The following is a 22,102-nucleotide window of genomic DNA, read 5'->3' as shown; positions in this document are numbered from 1 at the left end:
GCAGGCTACTGAATGGTAACTATACATAGAGAAAATAATGGCTTTCTCCCAAAAGTAGCACCCTCAGATTAGACCTCTGTCCCAATGGTAAAATCTAGCACAAAACGCACCAGTGTCCTTATTACATAAATCACCGCTATGCATAATATTATGAAGTAAAATTCATTTCGAACCCCATTCAAAAGTTATTACTAATATGTTCAGAGACACTTATTTCAAAGAAAAAACTACACAGTTTTCAGTGTATCTTATTAAAAACTGTATCTTATTCTGGTCTCCTAATGGAGGAATAAGGGGGTAAAGTAGGCTGAAAGGAAGAGTTTATGTGCAATAATTTAAAGCTTTAAACAAAGAGCTATGAGTTGTGTGTCTACCCTGTAGATATATACACTGTTTGCTTATTTCAAAGCTACTATAGATTAACCTGTCAGCCATATTTTAAAGAAAACACACAAGGAAGAAAAACCATAAGTCTAAGATAGTGTTTACAAATCCACAGTAATTGCAGTATAGTAAAAGCAAAATAAAAAGAGTGGGTATATTCATGAAATATGATTTGTAATTTCAATTCTGTCCCTGACTTGGACAAAATCACTTTAATCTTTCTTTGGTTCATTCAGAAAAGGTAAAAAAAGGGGTAATAGCATTTGCTCCTTCTTTTTAGAAATCCAAAGGTGAGAATATATTCAAATTACTTTGTAAATAAAAAATATTAAGTGAACTTAATAAAAGATTTCATCACAGAGTAATTGTCACACAGAACAAAAGAAACTGCTAGGCTATGAGGGGTGAATGTAGAATAAAAAGCACCCAGAGTCAACTCTAGCCAGCAATGGGCTAACTTATGTTGGAGCTAGTACACTCTCAAGTCCACAAAATAATCCCCAAAATCAAAAACACAGAAGTTGTGCCATAGTCACTTATGGGTAAAGAAGTAGAGATTATTATCCCAACGAAAGAAGGAGCCTACCCTGCCGATCATGAAGTTGAAGATGGAACTTCCATATAATGTAAATTGGGTTATGTAACAGATTTAGGTTTTCATAGAAAAAGCAGGAGTTTATTTCAATGTTCACAATCTGAATAGAGGTTATAATAAAGTTGGCTAAAAACTGGTAACATTTTTTAAATTGTGAGAGGAGAATGGCAAAAGTAAAACAACATTTGGATAGAATCTTTTAAATCTATTATAGTGTCATTCTAAAATTTAAATACCCGTGGTTTGACAAATAAAATAGAATTATTTTTCAACACAATGGTTCGAATACTGTTTAAAATTTTACTTCAGTTGTCACCAGCTACTATGCCTTTGAGAAATGTAAGTAAAACAGAACTAGAAATTTTTACCTGTTCTCCAAAGTGAGTAAAGCAGAGAAAATTCCCATCTACACAGCCAATACAAATATACTGTAGGCAACACCGTGGAGAAGAAAAGAGTGGCTTTCCACAGGAATGTTTCCAAACTCTCTTCCCAGTGGCCTGTCATGGGCAAAAACAATTCACAGCATTTAAATCATTCTACTAATCAACTACCCTTTATAAAATAAACTCATAAACCTCCCAGAGGTAAAGCTATAAACACCAGAAAATGCTATAATGGCATGCTGACATTATAAATGAAGCTAGTACACATATATACACAGCTATAAAATTAATGAGTGCTACTTATGAATGCTAAGATAAAAACTTGCAATAAAACCAGGAAAGAAATAACTAGCACATAAACTCCATCCTTAGAATGGACACGAAGTTCTTGACAGGACTGAGAACAGTCTGCCAACTTAAAAAATTGATAGGACTTCCCTGGTGGCACAGTGGTTAAGAATCCGCCTGCCAAAGGAGGGGACACGGGTTCGATCCCTGGTCCGGGAAGATCCCACACGCCACGGAGCAACTAAGCCCACACGCTGCAACTTCTGAAGCCCACGCCTAAAGCCCGCACTCTGCAACTACTGAAGCCAGAGCGCCTAGAGCCCGTGCTCCACAACAAGCCACCGCAATAAGAAGCCCACGCACCACAATGAAGAGTAGCCCCTGCTCTCTGCCACTAGAGAAAGCCCATGCACAGCAATGAAGACCGAACACAGCCAAAAAAATAAAATAAAATAAAAAATTGATAAAAGACATACACAGAACTTAGATTTTTCTCATCTTTCTATACTTCATGTCAGTCATTTTTAATGAATTCTGGTTCAGTAATGTATGGACTATATCTAACTGAAATCTACTTCAAATTTTCAGAATTCAAAGCAAAAATAAAAACTATTAAAGAAAAATAGGTAATAAAATCAATAAATATTCTTTTATGCCTACAGGATTTATAGCCAGTAAAAGTCCTCCCAGTGTAGCAAAATACAAGTGATATGGAATCAGGCTCAAACAAGGAGAAGAAAAAACAGTTCCTCCGCATTTCAACTTCCAAACACACTTCTTTTTCTGCAAATAAGAAAGCAAAATTAAAAAAAAAAAAAAGAAAAAGAAAGCAAATTAATTGGTTTCTGCTGGTGATTAACAAAATATACATATCCTGTCCCTCCTGATGTTATGTCTATCTTAGTTAATATAATTTTTATTTTTAGTATAAAAATAATATATACTCACTGCAGAGAATCAAGTTAGTATAAAAAGATGACAAAAGCCAATACCCAGAGATTACCACTGTTACCATTTTAGCATTTTCCCTTGTGATCTTTTTGGTGTATGCACACCCACACACAGCTTAATATGCTTGAGATCATCATTCTGAATATCATACACTTTGTATCTAATTTAGCTCACTTATTTTGTAAAACTCTTTAAATGTTACTTTAATGGATCATATCCCATATGAACACAAAATAATTTCTCTCTCTACCTTATCATTGAAAATTGTCTGGAACTAATTGCTTGGTGTTATAAACAATTTGGAAATAGACATCTTGGTGCATATGTCTGTCCATGTTTCTGATTATTTTGCCAGGATAGATTCCTAGAAGAATTTTACTGAATCAAAGGATATGAAATTGTTACCTATGGTCAAATTGTTTTCCTCGAAGGCTTCACCTCCCACCATTCTCATCAGCATTTAATGCTACCCTCTAATCTAATAACATTTGCTTCTTTATCTCAAAGTTTTAAATTTTCATTCCTTTGATTCTTAAACATATTAAATATTTAAATACATTTACTAGCTATTTCTTCTTTGGGGTCCTGTGCATTTATATCCCTTGTTTATTTTTCTATCTGGACCTTTATATTTTTCTTATTAATTTGTATTTGCTCTTAATTTATACTTATAAATATTTGAACTCTGTCACACTTGTTTCAAAAACTTTTCCCAACTTATTTCTTTTTAATTTTATAATTCTTAAATTTAAAAATTTTATGTAATCAGTTCTTACTGATATTTTTGTGATTCTTCTCTATTGTCAAGATGGCATGGGAATAGTTAATACCTGCTCCCCTAGTCACCACCACCTGATAGTTTCACACTCTTCTATCTATGCTTATGGTATGAAATTGATGAAGTGAATTCTTACATATATATCTAAAGCATATGCATGCTGGTCATGAGAGCCAATGTAAAAAAGTCCTGTGGTTGGATCCACAGTTGCTGAGCTTTTGACAGCATCCTCAGTAGTAAACATCCAGTATTTTTCTCCACTATTACTCTTCAGAATATAAACCAACCCATTATAACAGCCTGTTGGGAAACAAAATACAAAAGATGAGATTTACATATGTCACTGGAAAATAATTATTTGGCTTAAGTCATGACAATATATATTCGATGTTCTTCATGTGTACTTAGGCTCTATGTCTGGCTCGATTTACATTTCAGCAAAGCAGCAACCATTTGTGTAAAAAACCTATTTAGTAGGTACACCTTACATTTTAAAAAAAGTACCATAAAGTGCTTCACTACCAGGAAAACAGTGAACATGAGCATGTTGCAGCAGAAAGAGGCTTTGACAGACCTGGATTCAGATCTTGTCATGGCCATCCTTTGGGCAAATTACCTAGCATCGCTGGGCCTAGATTATCTTTCTGCTGAATGTGGATACATCTACATCAGGGTTACTGTGATAATTAGGATGAATGCCCAGTACATAGTAGGTGTTCCAGAAATGCTAACATTAACAATGACCAAATGTTTATTGACCTTTTACCTTGTGAAGGATACTACTCTAAGAATTTTATATCTATTAACTCATGTAATGCTCACAGTGAAGTGCTACTATATGCACATATATATATATATATTTTTTATTTTGGAGGTGTTGGGTCTTTGTTGCTGCGCACGGGCTTTCTCTAGTTGCGGGGAGCGGGGGCTACTCTTCCTTGCGGTGCACGGGCTTCTCAATGCAGTGGCTTCTCTTGTTGTAGAGCACGGGCTCTAGGCGTGCGGGCTTCAGTAGTTGTGCCGCATGGGCTCTAGAGCACAGGCTCAGTAGTTGTGGCGCACGGGCTTAGTTGCTCCGCTGCATGTGGGATCTTCCCAGACGAGGGATCAAACCTGTGTCCCCTGCATTGGCAGGCAGATTCTTAACCACTGCACCACCAGGGAAGTCCCTGGAGCAGTGGACTCTTGATTGTGGTAGTGGTTACATGATAGTATGTATCTGTCAAAATATAAAACTGTATACTAAAAAGGGTTTTACTGTATATTATATTAATAACAAATATTTAAAGTACTAAGTGATAGTTAACAACACTGAACTGTATATTTGAAAATTGCTGAGAGTGAATCTTAAAAGTTCTCATCACAAGAAAAAAATTGTAACTCTGTGAGGTGATGTATGCTAACTAGATTTACTGTGGTAATCATTTTGCAATATACACATATATCAAACATTATATTGTATACCTTAAGCTAATAAAATCTTATGTCAATTACATCTCAATAAAACTGGAAATTTTTTTAAAAAGAGAAAAAAAGTACTAAGTGACCACCATGTGCCAGAGGCTTTGGGTTTAGACACTTGCAATGCAAACAGTAACCTCAATGAGCTGACTTTCATGGATAGGGATTACTCATGATCATTCACATGTATAACTTAAAGTTTCCTGTGGTATAATTTTCAAAATGTAGGTTTTCAATACAGAAGAATCAAACTCAGATTCAAGTAGCTTCTAGCCAGGATAACATAAGTAGGGAGATATATTCCTAAGCACTTAGTCTGAAAAGCTTTGGTAAACAGATGCCACGAGCACTAAAGTAAAACTTGATGTAGTTTGGGGGGTAAAAAGAGAGTGGTAGTTGAGGAGACATTATGCCTAGACCCCCATATCTTTGTAAAGTAAAAGTCACCTACACCTTAATGAAACTGAGTAGAAAGTAGTAGCTAATACTTGTTGAAGGTCACAGAGCTGGTAACAGCTTTAGAGCTAGGTTCAAATCCAGAAACTCTGACCTAAGGCCCACACTGTGAATCAGCATGTAGTTAACTATTATTCTTTGAGCACTTAGTCTGTCCCTAGCAATGTACTAAAGGATTCACAAGCAATCATTTCACTTAATCCTCTCAAAAGCTCTATGATTATTGTGGTAGTTTTAAAATATATCCACAATTTCTTTGATACTCAAAGAGATATTCAACAGGTGAAGCTAATTCCCCTCCCTCTGAGTGTGGGCCAGACTTAATGATGTTCTTCTAATAACAGAATAAAGCATAAATAATGGTATACAACTTTAGACACTAAAAGTACTGCGTTCCTCCTCAGTCACTCTTGGGTCACTCACTCTGCGGGAAGTTAGCTTCCATGTTGTGAGGGCATTCAAGCAGCCTATGGAGAAGCCCATGTGGCAAGAAACTGAAGCTTCCTGCCAAAAACCAGCAAAAACTGAAGTCTTCTGTTTGCAGCAGTGTTGAGTAAGCCAACTTAGAAGCAGATTTTTCCAGCTCGTCAAGCCTTCAGATGGTTGCAGCCACATGAAAAACCCTGAGCCAGAACTTTCAGCTAAACCCCTCCTAAATTCCTGACCCACAGAAACTGTGAGATAATAAATGTTTATTAAAGCAACTATATCCCAATAAAAATAAATAAATAAATAAATGTTTATTAGTCTAAACCATTAAGTCTGGGGATAATCTGTGATGCAGCACCATGTTTTATTTATTATGCCCATATACTCATAAGAAAACTGAAGTTCTAAGAAGTTCAGCAACTCGTTGAAGGTCACAGAGCTGGTAACAGCTTTAGAGCTAGCTTCAAATCCAGAAACTCTGACCCAAGGCCCACACTGTGAATCAGCATGTAGTTAACTATTATTCTTTGACAGCAACCAAACCTACTATACATAGGTTTTTTAAATTTAACTTGGCCCTACTAGCATTATCATATGGTAATTAAATTTAACTCTATAAACATCAAATTCAGAAACTTACCCACCACAATAAAGTTTCCACACTTAGATACACATGCTGAGGATTCAATGCGATCTCCCAAAATCTGTTCCCATTTCACCTTTCCAGAGTAAAGATCAACTGCCATCATTCTATGAGAATGGGAGCCAATGTACACAGTCGCAGATGACTTATCAACAGCTGGTATTACAACCAGAGGTGAAGCATCCACACATTTGCCTGTGTCTGACCTCCACCTCACATGAAACTCCATTTTTTCAGCCCCCATCACAGATGTTTCCTCTTCAGAAACTTCTGCAACACAGGACGTATCTTTTGACTTCCCAATAAGAGCTGGAGGAGTTAAGCTTTTCATATTTTGAATGTTAGTCTGTGAAATTAAATCAGAAGAATAGGCTGAAGGGCAATGTTCCAACTTAGTTAAAAACCTAGTAGTATTCAGAGACAAAATCTGACTCCCTCGGCTCAGTGCAATAAAAGCATTGATCTCGCTGTCACAATTTAAAGGCATGACAGATTCCTGATGTAAAGATTTTCCACTGGTTTCCTCTTGATTAACATCGCTGTATTTTCTTTTTGTGGCATAATTCTTGCTAAATGTCAGATCTTCATCTGGAAACACTGTTTGAAGGATGTGATTGTAAATCTCTAAAATAGAACTGCTAAGAATAATTTCCAGAAGCCCAGGTACTGATGTGCCAACAAGGTTTTCAATCTCACTGAGGAGCCGTATGGACTTCAAAGAATCTCCACCACTATTTAAGAAGAGTGACTCATCAGGAACCTTCAAAGGGTCTTCTGAGAGACTCAGAACAGACTACAGATTAGAGAAGTGAGAAATATGGTGAAGTTAAAGATCTAAAACCAAAAGAATTCAGCATTTAAAGGTAATATATAGATGATGGTAACTACATTAATGAGATGAACACAAAACACACACAAAATAAATTTTTTAACAATTAAATTTTAAAATTATTTTCTGTATAGTAAAGGAGACCATCATTATGCTACCAATTTTGTCACAAACTACCCTAGAACTGCAAATTATACTTCGCTTTACAGCAGTTTTTCTACCCATACAATAGGGAATGGAATTATAAAAACATCTGATTTAATATCAGATATTAACAATATCTGATGTTTCTATAATACAGGAATAATTATTTTCATTAACTTCACATAAACCGAGATTATTTTCCAAGAATCTAAAAATGAAGTGGATATTACTTTTATCTAGATATCCTCTATTTTCAGACAAGACTGTACAGTTACATCCTCTTGTTAGAACCCTTTAGAAAACTCCAAATTTTATCTAAGAAAAATTATACTGACCTGTAAATCATAGGTAATAAAATATATATATTTTAAAATGTTTTTAATTGTTATATACATATACATATATATATATATATTAATTTCCTTAAGCAGAAACATACATGTTGTTACTGAAAGTTCTTCTGGAATAATTATGTTAAGCCTTTATACCACAGATTGTGGTACAGGAAGATTCGGCTATTTTTTCAACTCTGACAACTGTTACTGCACTTGACTGACCCTCTTAGGGAAAAGTTATGTCAAGAGAGGTTTTGTCTACTCATGCCTTTTATGACTACCTCACTTCCAATAAATTTCTATATAGGGAGCTTAATCTAATCTTGCAGTAGAGAACCTAACCCTTATTTGAATACAAATTGAATTAAACAAAGCTATACTACTTAACATCTGGGCAGCAGTAACATTCTTAGAAAATTTTATCAGACTTATTAGGATGCTACATTCCTTGAAGATATACAACGACCTCTTTATAATAAATTTGTATCTTAAAAGTTGTACCTTCCACAAATGATGTAATTTTTCCCAAAGTTCCTCTTTTCCATTGAGTTTACACTCAGACTTCAAGTCTATGGAGTTTAAATAAATCTTATTTAACTCAGAAACATCAATTTTGCCTTAATACAAAAGAGAAATAACAATTTTTAAATTTCAGCTTGACCCCTTCATGTCTTTGTTAGTCACAATACACACATTTTTCATTGTTAAGGTTAGAAAATCCTATAAAAGTTTGTCATGCAGAATCAATAATCAAGAAGACAGTCCCATGCTACCCAGAATGTAGTGGGTAGCAGATAAGAAGAAAAGAGGGACTTCCCTGGTGGTTAGGAATCCGATGCCTGCCAATGCAGAGGACACCGGTTCGATCCCTGGTCTGGGAAGATCGCACATGCCGCGGAGCGACTAAGCCCATGCGCCACAACTACTGAGCCTGTGCTCTGGAGCCTGCGAGCCACAATTACTGAAGCCTGCGAGCCTAGAGCCCGTGCTCCACAACAAGAGAAGCCATGACAATGAGAAGCCTGCTCACCGCAACACTAGTGCACCACAACAGAGTAGCCCCCGCTCGCCGCAACTACATAAAGCCCGCGCACAGCAGCAAAGACACAACGCAGCCAAAAATAATTTTTAACAACGAAAAAAAAAAAAAGGAGAGAAAGCCCGCGTGCAGCAACAAAGACCCAACGCAGCCAAAAAATAAATAATTTTAAATAAAAGAAAAAAAAAAGAAAGGAGGGGCTAATGTTGCTCTCATTTAAAGAGCTAAAAAAATGGTACTATTTACTGAGCAATAACCACATTCTGAAATATTAAATAAAGATGAAATTGGGAAAGTAATAGACTATGGTGATTAAGAGCACATGTTTTGAAGTCAAACAGTCCTACAGAATTTCAACTCTACTACTAACTAGCAATGTGATTTTGGGGAAATTATTTAACCTCTTAAGCCTTATTTTCCACATCAGTAAATGGGAATAATACCACCTACTCACAGGAGTTTCTGGAGATAAAATGAGTTAATTATACAAAGTATTTAACAGAGGGTCTACCACAATATATATTAGTATTACTTATAATAATAAGGATTTAAGTGGCCTTTAAACTAGTTAATACAGTTAGTATCATTTGGCACTGAAACATAGCTGCTTCAAATTATTTTACCATGAGATGTAAATGGTAGAGAATCAATCAACACAAGCTCATCCGGGATTGCATGACTTGGAAGATGTTTCTGCAGTTCTTTAAAGATGTAATCCTTTACTAAATCATTTTTGGACACCATGAACAAAATTAATTTTTCCTGATTATACCATGTAACTGCACAAGACTCCACTTGTTGAAGACCTTCAGCAACCTATGAGAGAGATTATCTCAATTTGCCAATAAGGACATTTAAAAACAAACTTCCTAAATACTCTGCATTCAATACAGTCAAATTAAAGTCTGTAATTCACTAGAGATTTTTTAAAAATTGTTTCCTACTATCACTATTACCAGCACACAGGGTTCTTAATGTTTTCCAAAAATAATAGCTCCCAGAGCAAAATAAGTCAACTTATTTTCACAGTTATCAAAATCCACTTTGTCACTTATTTAAAAAACAACTCTTCATGCTGAGAATAAAGTGCACAATGTATTATCCATATCTTCTACTGTAATTCATCACTAACACAAAAGTCTTAGGTTTAAATAATACTGACAGAGAACCCTGGAACAGAAAAGTAGTTATGGCTGCCTCTAATACCTACATATATTAATAGATATTTAATATTTAAACAGTTCTACCTGTTGCACAAGTTCAATGTTAAGACGTTTGCCATGACGTTTGATCTGACTGTCCTTTCGTCCCAAGAAAAATATCTCTCCATCTTTTATAGTCACAAAGTCTCCTGTGGCCCTCATTGTGCCAAGTGGTACTGTCATTTCATCATCAAGAAAACATACTCTATTTCGGCCACCTTTCACAAGATATAAACAACAATGTAATTTAAAAATTCATGGAAAATATATTAAAAACCATGAAATCAGAACACCTCCAAAAGCTCAGTTACTAAGTTTCAAAGTTTGACTATTTATATAAAAAGGGGGATTCACTTTTAAATGTTATCTGATAAAATTATATACAATAAGAACCTTAGTAAAATAAGCAAAGGGACGAAACACAATCTAGTTCTAAAAATACATGTGATTAAAAATATTCTTAAAATACTAATTAAATAGAATTTTGGCTATAAACAGAAATACAAACAACCAATTTACAGTTTCTAAATTACTTTTATATCTTCTCTTAGAGTATTAGACATTGTTATCTGAAATAATTATGGTAACTAATTAAATGTTTCATGACTGTGAGGATGAGATTAAAAATTACCATCACTGAAAAGAATACTAGACTTAAGAATAATTGAGGAAAGAATAAAATTAACACATCAGATTTTTTTTCTTGAAAAAAAAAAAGAAATTATTCCCAATCAACAAATGTAAAACAACCTAAAAATACTTGGCCATTGCCTTCTTGAACTGTGAAACCATTAGTATCTTTGACTTCAACTACTGTTCCAAGCAGTGGAAATCCCAGTTGTACAGGCAATTCACATCTATGAAAACACAACAACCCAAACCAAATTTAAAATTTTTCATTTGAATAGAAAATTTACCAGTGTATTTAAATCACATTGTACCAAATAAAGAAAAATAAAGTTTTTGTTATAATTCAAAGATTGACAAGAGGAAAAGGTTAGGTGGAAAAGTTATCATGTTATTCATTGCTGTTTAGTTACAAAAACCTCTAGCAGGATCTGTAGCACCAGTTAAAATAAGAAAGGTTCTGGATTCCCAGCTTAAAATTCTAGATAAAATAGTGTTTATAAAATATTACTCCAGTGCCTATCAAAAATACTATTTGTGTTAAGACACTGGAAAAATAACAGTTTCTCTCTACCCTACCCTGAAGTAACTGAAACCCTTACTTCAAAGTAGAGTTAAGAATTTTCTCTGGTATCCTGTAAAAAGTCGCCCAACTTGATACTTCTGTGATACCATAAACATTAAATATTTGTGTTTTATTGCCTATTCCTCTCCAGCTTTTGAGAACAGTTAATGATGGAAATGCTTCGCCACCAAGGGCCAATACTCGAAGAGAAGTATTGGTTGATAAAACAGTTGACTTGATACGCTGAGATCCAAATCTTCTAAGCAATGTCGGTGTTACCTGTAGATACATTAAAAATAAATTATTTCTTTCCCATCACTTCTTTAAAAAAAAAAAAAAAACAACACACTGTAGTGATTAGTCCAAAGCTTAACATTGGGAGCTCACAAGGAAATTAAGGCTGTGTTTACTAAATGGCAAATCATATTTGGAAAACTACTGAAGCAGCATTACATTTTTAATGTGGACATAAATTTTGCTTCAGTAAAAAATAAGCAAATATTAATTATGTTTCATTATGCACTTTAGACAAAAATGTTTACAAGGACAAAAATCTATAAAATGAATTTACATTTCCTTTCCCATTATTTCTATGTAGAAAAAGTATATAAAAGTGTTAAGGAAGTGCCTAAGCAAAACAATGAATAAAGATTTTAAAAAACAACTTTATTAAGATAATATAATTGACATACAATAAACTATACATATTTAAAGTGTACAATACAAATTTTGAGATATATTATCAGTGAAACCATCACCACAATCCAGATAATGAACATATCCTTCAACCCTAAAATCACATATGTACCACTGTAATTCTTCCCTCCAACTGGACCTCTCCTCCAGACAACCGCTGATCTATTTTTTGTCACTGATGATCAGCTGACATTTTCTAGAATTTTATAAAAATGGAATCATACAACATGTATTCTGTTTTGACCTAGCATCTTTTACTGTATGTTCAGTGAAAATACTTTGTGATTCATGTTGTATATATCAATAGTTCATTCTTTTTTGTCTTAGTCTGTTCAGGCTGCTATAACAAAATACTGTAGACTGGGTAGGTTATAAACAGCAGAAGTTTATTTCTCACAGTTCTTGGAGGATAGAAGTCCAAGACCAGGGTGCCAGCATGGTCAGGTTCTGGTGAGAGCTCTCTTCCAGGTTAGACTTCTTGCTGTGTCTGCACATGGTGGAAGGGGATAGAAAGCTCTGTGGGGTCTTTTTTACAAGGGCACTAAATCCCATTCATGAGGGCTTTACCCTCATGACCTAAGCAGTCCCAAAGGCCCCATATGAATTCTGGGGGGACACAAACACTCATAGGACTTTTTATTCTATTGTATGGATCAGGACTAGCTTTTGAATTTCCACATAAAATTTAGGATCAGCTTGTCAATTTCTCCCCCAAAAAAGTCTATCAGGATTTTGATAGGGACTGGGTTTAATTTATAGGGAGAACTGCAATCTTGACAATATTGAGACGTCCAATCCATAAACATGAAATGTCTCTTCATTTATTTAGCTCTTCAATTTCTATCAACAATGTTCTATAGTTTTCATCATACAAGCCTTGCTCTTCTTTAAATTTATTCCTATTTTATTATTTTTGATGCTATTGTGAATATAATTATTTTCTTAATTTCATTTTTGGGCTTTTTTTTCTATAATGTAGAAATATAGTTGATTTTGCATATTGATCTTGTACCCTCCAACCTTGCTGAACTTGTTTATTAGTTCTAGTAGTTCCCCCATGTCGTCTGCAAATAGTTTTACTTCTTCCTGTCCAGTGTGGGTGCTTAATTTCTTTCTTCCTTTTTGCTTTATTGCACTGGCTAGAACAACCAGAATAATGTTGAAGAGAAGTGAAAAAGCAAACATCCTTGCCTTGTTCCCAATCTTAGGGTGAAAGCATTCAGTCTTTTATCCAATTATAATGTTAGCTGTAGTCTTTTTGTAGACATCCTTTATCATGTTGGGGAAGTTCCCTTCTATTCCTAGTTTGCTGACTTTTTTTTTTTAATCATTGGCATTGGATTTGCCAAATAATTTTTCTGCATCTGCTGACATAATTATGTGCTTTTTGTCCATTATTCTTTATCTAGTATATAGCATCAGTGGATTTTTGGATGTTAAAGCAAATGTGCATTCCTGGGACAAATCCCACTTAGTCACATTTGATGAAATAAAATTATTTTTAAGGCAGGACAAAAAAAATTTTTTTAACATAAAATTCTTTCTCTGCCCATTTGGGCCTCACTACCCTCGCTTTACGGTGCAATGTGCATCTGCATTATACATTATCCAGACCACCTTAGAAGACACAGAAATTCCTGCTTCATCATAAAAAGCAAATTTCTCCTCGCACCAACAAGGTAATCCTTAGAAGATAACATTCCTTTCTTAATCCTGTGACGGGTCACAATGACCCACTACTTGCCTTATATGTGCAGATCTAGACTATGTAAACTATCAATATGTCACTTCGATGTATAACTCTTTGTCTCGAAAATGTACATAATTGTGCTTTGACTTCTAACAGGCAGAAGGGTCCTCAGATCTTTCTGAAAGACTGTCTCCCGGGTTATAATCCTCAGTTTGGCTCAAAGAACATTCTTTATTTCTTTCTTAGATTGACTAATTTTTCATCAACACATTTTACATTTCCTGAGACTTATTTTGTAGCCTAGCATATGACTTATCCTAGGAAATGTGTACTCTGCATTTGGTGGATGGAGTGTTCTACATATGGAATTTGACTGATAATGTTATTCAAGTCTTCTTTATTATATGCACATTGATTTCTGTATAGTTTTTCAATGAATTACTGAAAGTAGGGCACTAAAATTTCAAACCATTGAGTTGTCTATTTCTCCTTTCAGTTCTGTCCATTTTTGCTTCATGTATTTGGAACCTCTATTTTCAGGCAGATATCATGTTCTTGATATAACAATATATTTCTTTTTTTAATAATTAATTAATTAATTAATTAATTAATTTTGCACCAGGTCTTAGTTGCAGGAGGCAGGCTCCTTAGTTGCTGCTTGCTGGCTCCTTAGTTGCAGCAGGCGGACTCCTTAGTTGTGACATGTGAACTCTCAGTTGCAGCATGCATGTGGGATCTAGTTCCCTGACCAGGGATCGAACCCGGGTCCCCTGCATTGTAAATTGTCTCCCCCATATGGTCACTGATGCCACTGCTCGGTTGGCTTTTAAAATAGGTATTTGGGAACTCCCTGGCGATCCGGTGGTTAAGACTCAGCACCTTCACTGCCGTGGCCCAGGTTCAATCTCTGGTGGGGGAACTAAGATCCCACAAGCTGCATGGTATGGCCAAAAAATAAATTAATTTAATTAAATACTTTTTTTTTTGGCCCTTGGCAGTGAGAGCTTGGAATCCTAACTGCTGGACCGCCAGGGAACTCCCTAAAATACATTTTTTTTTTTTTTTTGGCTGCATCAGGTCTTAGTTGCAGCACACGGGATCTTTCGTTGCGGTCCGTGGGCTTCTCTCTAGTTTTGGCATGAGGGCTTTTCTCTCTCCAGTTGTGGTGTGCAGGATCCAGAGTGCGTGGGCTCTGTGGTTTGCAGCACGCAGGTTCTCTAGTTGAAGTGCACGAGCTCAGTAGTTGTGGCACGCAGGCTTAGTTGTCCCGCGGCATGTGAGATCTTAGTTCCCTGACCAGGGATCAAACCTGTGTCCCCGGCATTGTAAAGCAGATTCTTTACCACTGGACCACCAGGGAAGTCCCAAAATACATATTCTTGTTTTCATTTTTAAGTCTTACTTCCTAAGGGTCGCCTCATGTCTGCATAGCTCAGATGTCAACCAGTGACTGGACAGATTGTCTGTATAGATGGATCTGTGTGTGGATAGGGGAGCTCATTCAAAGTTAGGTCATTTTCAAGTCTGATCCAGCTTTTATTTTCCATGGGCTCTTTTGTGTCTCTTACATGCATGCACATAGCTTCAAGGTCAGTCAGGAATGTGCTTGCCCTCCTCACCATAGCAACCTCAGGCTATTGGAGCTGTAGGCCCTTCTTGCTGGCTAGAATGCCACAGATTCCCTTTTCTAAAGCAAAATTCAGCAGTTTTTAAAAATGTAAACATATTTCTGTTAAAAAAAATAAAAACAAAAAAAAATAAACATGTTTCAGATAGTTATATGCCTTTAGTTGATTTCTAAAGTGTTGAAATGGTTATTTTTGTCAATTTTGTCCAGCTTTATAGTTGCTTTTTGGGGAGCATATCTGCCAATCTCCTCACTTGGCTGTAGCCAGAGGTTACGTGAATAAAGATTTTAAAATGGCTTCTTTCAATAAAAGCTAAAAGGACAACTTGAATTTTAATTTGGGGAGATTATTTAAGGTCATGGCTTGTCAAAATAATTTAAGTAGTAGAATGACCCTATATCCCAGTATGTACTTATTGTTCCAGATTACTGTCTGGGAATTTAGTGCTTTCATTCACTCTCAGGATTCCAAGTTTTTGGTAATAAATTACAGTGGTCACCCTATTTATCCTGAAATGATCCTAAATCAAGCTCTTAACTGTTCCACCAAGAGTTGTGTTTTTTTTTTTTTTAATAAATTTATTTATTTATTTGTTTGTTTTTATTTTTGGCTGTGTTGGGTCATCGTTGCTGTGCGCGGGCTTTCTCTAGTTGCGGTGAGCAGGGGCTACTCTTCATTGAGGTGCATGGGCTTTTCATTGTGGTTTCTCCTGTTGCGGAGCATGGGCTCTAGGCGCACAGGCTTCAGTAGTTGTGGCACGTGGGCTCAGCAGTTGTCACTTGCGGGCTCTTGAGCACAGGCTCAGTAGTTGTGGCGCACGGGCTTAGTTGCTCCGCGGCATGTGGGATCTTCCCAGGCCAGGGCTCGAACCCGTGTCCCTTGCATTGGCAGGCAGATTCTTAACCACTGCGCCACCAGGGAAGCCCCCAAGACTTTTATCATAAGGAAAATCTCTTGTCAAAATGACGACTGAATGGTCCTGCTCTCCATTTTCAGTAAAGCAAATCTGAAACATTCTGGCCTAATTTCTAGTGTTAAGGATAATTGCAACTTTGAACTCTACAAATGAATGCACAACTATGAATATTCAGCAAGGTAAAGCATAGTAACACTTTTCAGATACTGATAAACTGAAATGATCAATTTATTGGCACAGGACAACTCAACATCCTTTGCTACCAAATCACCTTAGGCATAGGAAAACAGGACTTAGCAAATAACAGAAAAACGTGATAGAAAATATTATAGTTTTCTTCCAGATTGTCTAAGTAAAAATTTACGTAAAAATGAAAAACACTTATGTTGACCCTTTGGTAGCTAGCAACCTAAGATTTTGCTCTAACTAAAAGGTTTCACTTTTAAAAGGCATCAAGTTTAAATAATATAACTTTGTTACCCAGAGTATGCAAAAAATTCCCAAATATACTTTAGGTTTGTAAGAAACCAAATACTGGCCCTTTCTTCGCAAGAGAAAACTCTTACTCCTGAGATAAAGAGGTTCTTAATTTCCTCAGAGGCTTAGTCCATCTCACTTTGGGGCCTTTCTCTCCCGCAATAACTCAAGATATTCTATTTTTTCCAATTCTCAAAACTTTAGTAGCATGTATTCTCTTTGAGAGCTTTTAAGATCCTTGTTTAATATCCAATTAGGTTTGGGCAAGGTTATCTGTAAATAAAATCTGTAAAAGGAGCTCTTAAAAAATATATATATATATGTATCTCCTTGATGACTTACATATTATTTGGTAAGAAATTGACTCTGGAGGGAAAAGGTGAACCCTGATAATAAAATAAAGCTAAAATTCACTACAAGACATGTGTCTTATACGAAAGAAAGGTTAGTCTGTCAGCTTTTGTGCTTCTCTTCCTTACTCAAACCAAGTCAAATGTGATCTGCTCATAATATTCCAAGTAAATATGTATTGTGAGTTATATAAAATCACAATGAAACTATATGTGAAATTTGCTGTATTTCGGGAACAGAGTTAGTAAATGTGTATCCATTTCTCAGAAGGATCTATGATCCCAGAAAAGTTAAAAACCACTGCTAAAGTAAATTTATCTGAGATTGTGCTTTAACATTAAGCAAGGGGGTCAGATTTAGAGAGGTGTAAGACACTATTAAGGTACTTAGCAAATATTCCCTGAAAAATTATGCTCCTTGAATTTTACAGGAAAATAAAAGTTGTATTAAAATCTTGCCCAGATTCATAGAATGATTCACCAACAGATGAGAATTTATACCACTGATACCTAGCAAACTGCATTGCTATACTCATTTCATTTATATATAATGGTTTTTTTAATAGGAAGAAAAACACATTTCCTAAAAAGAAAGTCAGCATCAAATTCTGTCTCTGGGAAGAAATTTAACATCCTCTCAAGTCTCATTTTAAAAAATTTTAATTTATCATGATATGCATATAATTTTATTAATTCTCTCTAGTTTCATTAACCACTTGCAATGCTATATCTTTAGGCTAGAGTACAAGTCACATACTTTCACATATATATTTTTTAAATCTTCAAAAATGCCAAACTTAAAAAATATTTTTTTTTAGGTTAATATAAGACATACCGATGTAAAACTCAGAAAATCTAAATTTCTAATTATAATTTAACTTACTTAAAGCAGCTTTTAGTGGGAAACACAATAAACTCAAAACTTTAAGACAAGAGAGGCATATCCCAACAGATTTGAGTAAAAGTTCCTTTAGTTACTATAGTATGTACAAAGTGCATAGTAAAAGAATTTTCTAGACAGAATTAACTGATTTTTTTCATTCTCAAACAAACAAAAAGCGACATCATCAGGAAGACAGCCCTTGATAATCTAACTAGATTATCATTAATCCATTGTAAAGAGCTACAGGAATATAAAATAGTCTCTAAAATACTGAATAATTAAAGACAAAACATTTCATTTGCTACTAAAATGTACCTGTAAAATAGTCACTCTGTGATGGGAAAAGAGAACAGCAGCTAATTTTGACGGGAGCACTTTGACAGAAGTTGGTACAATAAGCAGAGAGGCACCACTTGATAGAGCAACAAATATTTCCACAACAGAAGGATCAAAGGTCAGAGGTGAAGCCAGAAACAAAACATCTTCTTGAGTGATCTCAAAAAGCACCCTAAGGCAAAACAGAATGTAATTATGAGAAATGCCTAACATTTAGTAAACACATATCCTAAAGAAGTATTTACAACCATTAAGTTTACAGATGTTGGCCAGATTTTTTTTTCTCTTAGATTAACCAAAACGGTGGTATTAATTCTAGAACTCTTCTTTATAAATGTAAGGATTAAAAGCCATTTAAAGCAAAGCCACTTTTTACCATGACGTATTTTATCATATGTGATGGCCTTCTGATGCATCAACTTGACTGGACTGAATTACGGTCCTCAGAATTCCCTTTCTATTGATAGTATGTTTCCCGTTAGGGTAGAAGACAAGGGATATTCTCTCTAGACAGTTGGAGGACAGAAGGTGGACAGCTGTCATTTGATAGCACACACACCTTCTCCCATTTATTCAATCAAACACTAGCTTAGGTGCTGCTGTGAAGGGATTTTGTAGATATGATTAAAGTCCCTGATAAGCTGACTTTAATCAAAAGGGAGGTTATCCTGCATTGGCTGGATTAACTCAGTTGGAAGGCCTTTAAGAGAGTGTTTAGGCCTTCTCTGAAGAGACTCCAAACAGCAGCTGGATCAGCAATTAGCTAGTTCAGCAGTTACTCTCCCTTCCCCCTGGATCCTCTTCCCTGACTTGCCTGTGGACAAGCACATGCCCATGGGGTTCCAGTCTGTTCACAATCACCCCTTTCTAATTGTCTACCCAATGGACTTCAGTCTTGCTTAGCCAGCCCCACAAGTGTAAGCCAATTCCTTGTAATAGATCCCTGATATATACTCCCAGTTCTGTTTTTCAGGTAGAATCTTGACTTCTTCTATACTACTTATTGAATGATGATTAAGAGAGACCTCTGACTCCCTTTTCCCATTATTTGGCATTTTCTCTCAGTAACTCAACAAAGAGCAGAACAGAATATATGTGATAAGGGTATTATAGAGCATGGATGGTCAGCGATGAGCCTATAACACTTTTCAATTTAAAGACACAAAACTCATTCTATCTAAAAGCAGGGATTACCTTAACTTCAAAATATCTTCAAGTATGGTATTGTGGGGACCCACTTGGAACCCCAGGGTTGGTATGAAGATTATTTTAAGCTGAAGACATTTTGGATTCAACAGATGCAGAAAGAAGCCTTCCTGGAGCTTCCCTTATCTGATTGATAGCAGAAACTTCTGGGGAATGAGACTACCATAAATTCCATCTTCAGGGTGACTTTTACTCCCAAAAGTACACCAAGAGTAAACCCACCATAAACCCCTCTACTGGGGAATTTTATGGCCCTGACGACATGATGAAACTACCCTCATATGCATAGGCCAACATTACCACAAAGTTTCTTATCTTCTTTTGTCTTTCCTAAAGAAATCAATTTGTATTTCCCATAGAAGCCTTTCTTCCCCTCCCTTTCCCCTACTAAGTTAGGTAGATAAGCCCCAACTTTAAGCATTTAATGATGGAGTTCAGAACATGCTACCCCAAAATATGCAGCTCTGGTATATTGACCATTTTGAGTTAAAGGCACTTGAAAAACAGCAAAACAAAAACACTCTGACCTTCCTGTTTTTCATAAAGGCAGACGAAATTCCCACATGAAAGATGTCCTCCCTATACCAGAAGGAAAGTAATGTTCTTAATATCAAGGATGAGATGCTAAAAGCAAGAGAACTCTACACAAACAGACCTGGTTAAAATAATTCTTATCTTCCTTTAGCCTCCCCACACAGTTTAGTCACTTTTCCACAATTGCCTTTCTTTGTTTAACCTAATATAGTCTTGTCATCTCTTTGGGTCATTCCTTATGAAGGATCCTGTGCCACATAAAACTTGTTATACTTAAATGTATGCTCTTCTTCCGTTGACCTTTCTTTTGTCAATCTAATGCTCAGACCCAGCCAAAAAGAACCCTAAGAGGGTAAAAAGTGATGAAATAAAATTGACGTTTTAAGGCGAGACAAGAAAATTTAAACATAAAATTCTCTGTGTCTGTTTGGGTCTCCCCCACCTCCTTCCCAACTGTGCAGCGTGCATCTGCATTACACCTTAACCAAGCCTCCTCAAAGATGTGAATGCCTCCTCCACTGTAAAAGATCATTTCTCCCCCCTTTCTTCTGATGCTAGCAATGTGACTTCTTAAAAGAACAGCATTCTTTCCCAACTCTGTAAGGGGTCGTAATGACTTGCAACTCGCTTTGTACATGCTTACCTGGACTATATATATCTTTGGAGAACTTTATGTAAAATATCAGTATGTCATTTTGGCATATGATCATTTGTCCAGAAAATGTATGAGTGTGCCTTCGACTTTTAACAGGTATTAACAGTTCTCAGAGCTTTCTGAGACTCTCTCGGGTTATAATCCTCAGTTTGGCTCGAATAAAATTCCCTTTTTTCTTCTTTGTTAATTGAATTTTCATTGACAAAGGTAAAAGTTTGCCTCCCCTACAATGAGCGAGCTATTTCTTTTGTTAGCTCCCATATGTATATGAATAAACATTTTTTCTTTGTTAATCTGTCTTTTGTCAGTCTAATTCACAGGTTCCCAGACACTGAACTTAAGAGGGTAAAGTTTTTCTTCCCCAACAATATAGGTTTTTAAATCTAATTTTTTATATATATATATATAAAATTTTTTTAAAATAAATTTATTTTATTTATTTTTGACTGCGATGGGTCTTCACTGCTGTGCTGCTTTCTCTAGTTGCGGCAAGTGGGGGCTTCTCTTGTTGCGGAGCACAGGCTCTAGGTGCAAGGGCTTCAGCAGTTGTGGCTCGTGAGCTCTAGAGCGCAGGCTCAGTAGTTGTGGCGCACGGGCTTAGTTGCTTCGCAGCATGTGGGATCTTCCCGGGCTAGGGATCGAACCCATGTCCCCTGCATTGGCAGGCGGAGTTTAAACCACTGCGCCACCAGGTAAGCCCATGTACTTCTCTTTAAGATATGATTACAAAAATATATTTAACAAGATAAATAATCTAAACAAATATATAAAAAGGATATGTTTTGTTGGGCTTTCCTTCAGAGTACTATATTAAGTCATCAACCTCCAGAAGTGAAAGGGGGCTTAAAAAAAAGCCACAATAAAATAATAGAAAAGTTCTACTTTTTTTTTTTTTTTTTTTACTTTTTTTAAACTTCACTGAGCTACTTTTCTTGTTTGACTGAAACAAAAGGAGTTTTAAATTTCCATTTCATTTCTGACTCTGCAATCAAACTAGGTAACTGTGCACAAAAAACAAAATAGTTCCTTAAAAACTAAAAGCTCACAAATGCTTATACAACTAAAGACTATATACTTGATGCACAGCTATCAAAGAGCAGCTATTCAGCTTTTTTTTCTTTTTTTGTTTTGGCATAATCTAGAAAGATTAGTAAATATTTTAAGGGAAGTTCAATTCCATGTTATCACTACAGAAGATACCATATCTGTCTTTGTAAAATGTCTGTGGGCATAAACAACACAATTCTTCTCACATGTTCTTATTAAAACAATAAAGCAAAAGACAAAAAGCAAATCAAAGTCCCATAATCTGCTTTCAGAGAGTAGTACTGTCACAGCTAAAAAAAACAAAACAAAAAAGGTTTATCCTCACACAGTTTACTGAGTTTACTGCCTATGTTAACAGGACTTACTATTTACATTGTCTTCATTAGCACAGTTTTATTATTCTAGGAGACTCTAAACCAAGAAAACAGAAGTTACATATAACTTTATTGTTCATTAATGAAAACCAAATCATCTCTTTAGCAAAAGCATCAAAAACAGTTTACAACCCAAGACTCTCTGAACCTCTTTTCTCAAAAGTTCCTTTGCTATTTCCACCAATCCATCATGATTAT

At 35.6% G+C, this 22,102-nt stretch overlaps 2 protein-coding genes and 1 long non-coding RNA gene across 9 annotated transcripts in view; 1 reads left to right on the top strand and 2 right to left on the bottom strand.

The window, feature by feature from the left end:
- LOC309627954 overlaps nucleotides 1-22,102 on the bottom strand; it is a 467,251-nt gene that overhangs the window by 210,196 nt on the left and 234,953 nt on the right. The window lies entirely within an intron of this gene.
- LOC309627834 (bifunctional phosphoribosylaminoimidazole carboxylase/phosphoribosylaminoimidazole succinocarboxamide synthetase) overlaps nucleotides 1-22,102 on the top strand; it is a 384,443-nt gene that overhangs the window by 278,384 nt on the left and 83,957 nt on the right. The window lies entirely within an intron of this gene.
- The window catches only part of AASDH (aminoadipate-semialdehyde dehydrogenase), a 40,300-nt gene that overhangs the window by 7,088 nt on the left and 11,110 nt on the right, over nucleotides 1-22,102 (bottom strand). For all 6 annotated transcript variants that reach the window (XM_082390095.1, XM_082390093.1, XM_082390092.1 and 3 more), the window contains 10 exons: nucleotides 18,068-18,260; nucleotides 11,150-11,391; nucleotides 10,671-10,777; nucleotides 9,966-10,138; nucleotides 9,342-9,534; nucleotides 8,181-8,296; nucleotides 6,369-7,164; nucleotides 3,519-3,682; nucleotides 2,314-2,436; nucleotides 1,348-1,479 (listed from right to left, as the gene is read on the bottom strand). In XM_082390095.1, the coding sequence (XP_082246221.1) occupies nucleotides 1,348-1,479; nucleotides 2,314-2,436; nucleotides 3,519-3,682; nucleotides 6,369-7,164; nucleotides 8,181-8,296; nucleotides 9,342-9,534; nucleotides 9,966-10,138; nucleotides 10,671-10,777; nucleotides 11,150-11,391; nucleotides 18,068-18,260 (2,239 nt within the window). The remainder of the gene's footprint in view (nucleotides 1-1,347; nucleotides 1,480-2,313; nucleotides 2,437-3,518; nucleotides 3,683-6,368; nucleotides 7,165-8,180; nucleotides 8,297-9,341; nucleotides 9,535-9,965; nucleotides 10,139-10,670; nucleotides 10,778-11,149; nucleotides 11,392-18,067; nucleotides 18,261-22,102) is intronic.

Source organism: Balaenoptera borealis (genome assembly GCF_965194805.1).
Source record: "Balaenoptera borealis genome assembly, chromosome: 4".
NCBI lineage: Eukaryota > Metazoa > Chordata > Mammalia > Artiodactyla > Balaenopteridae > Balaenoptera > Balaenoptera borealis.
This window is presented reverse-complemented; position numbering and strand designations above follow the sequence as displayed.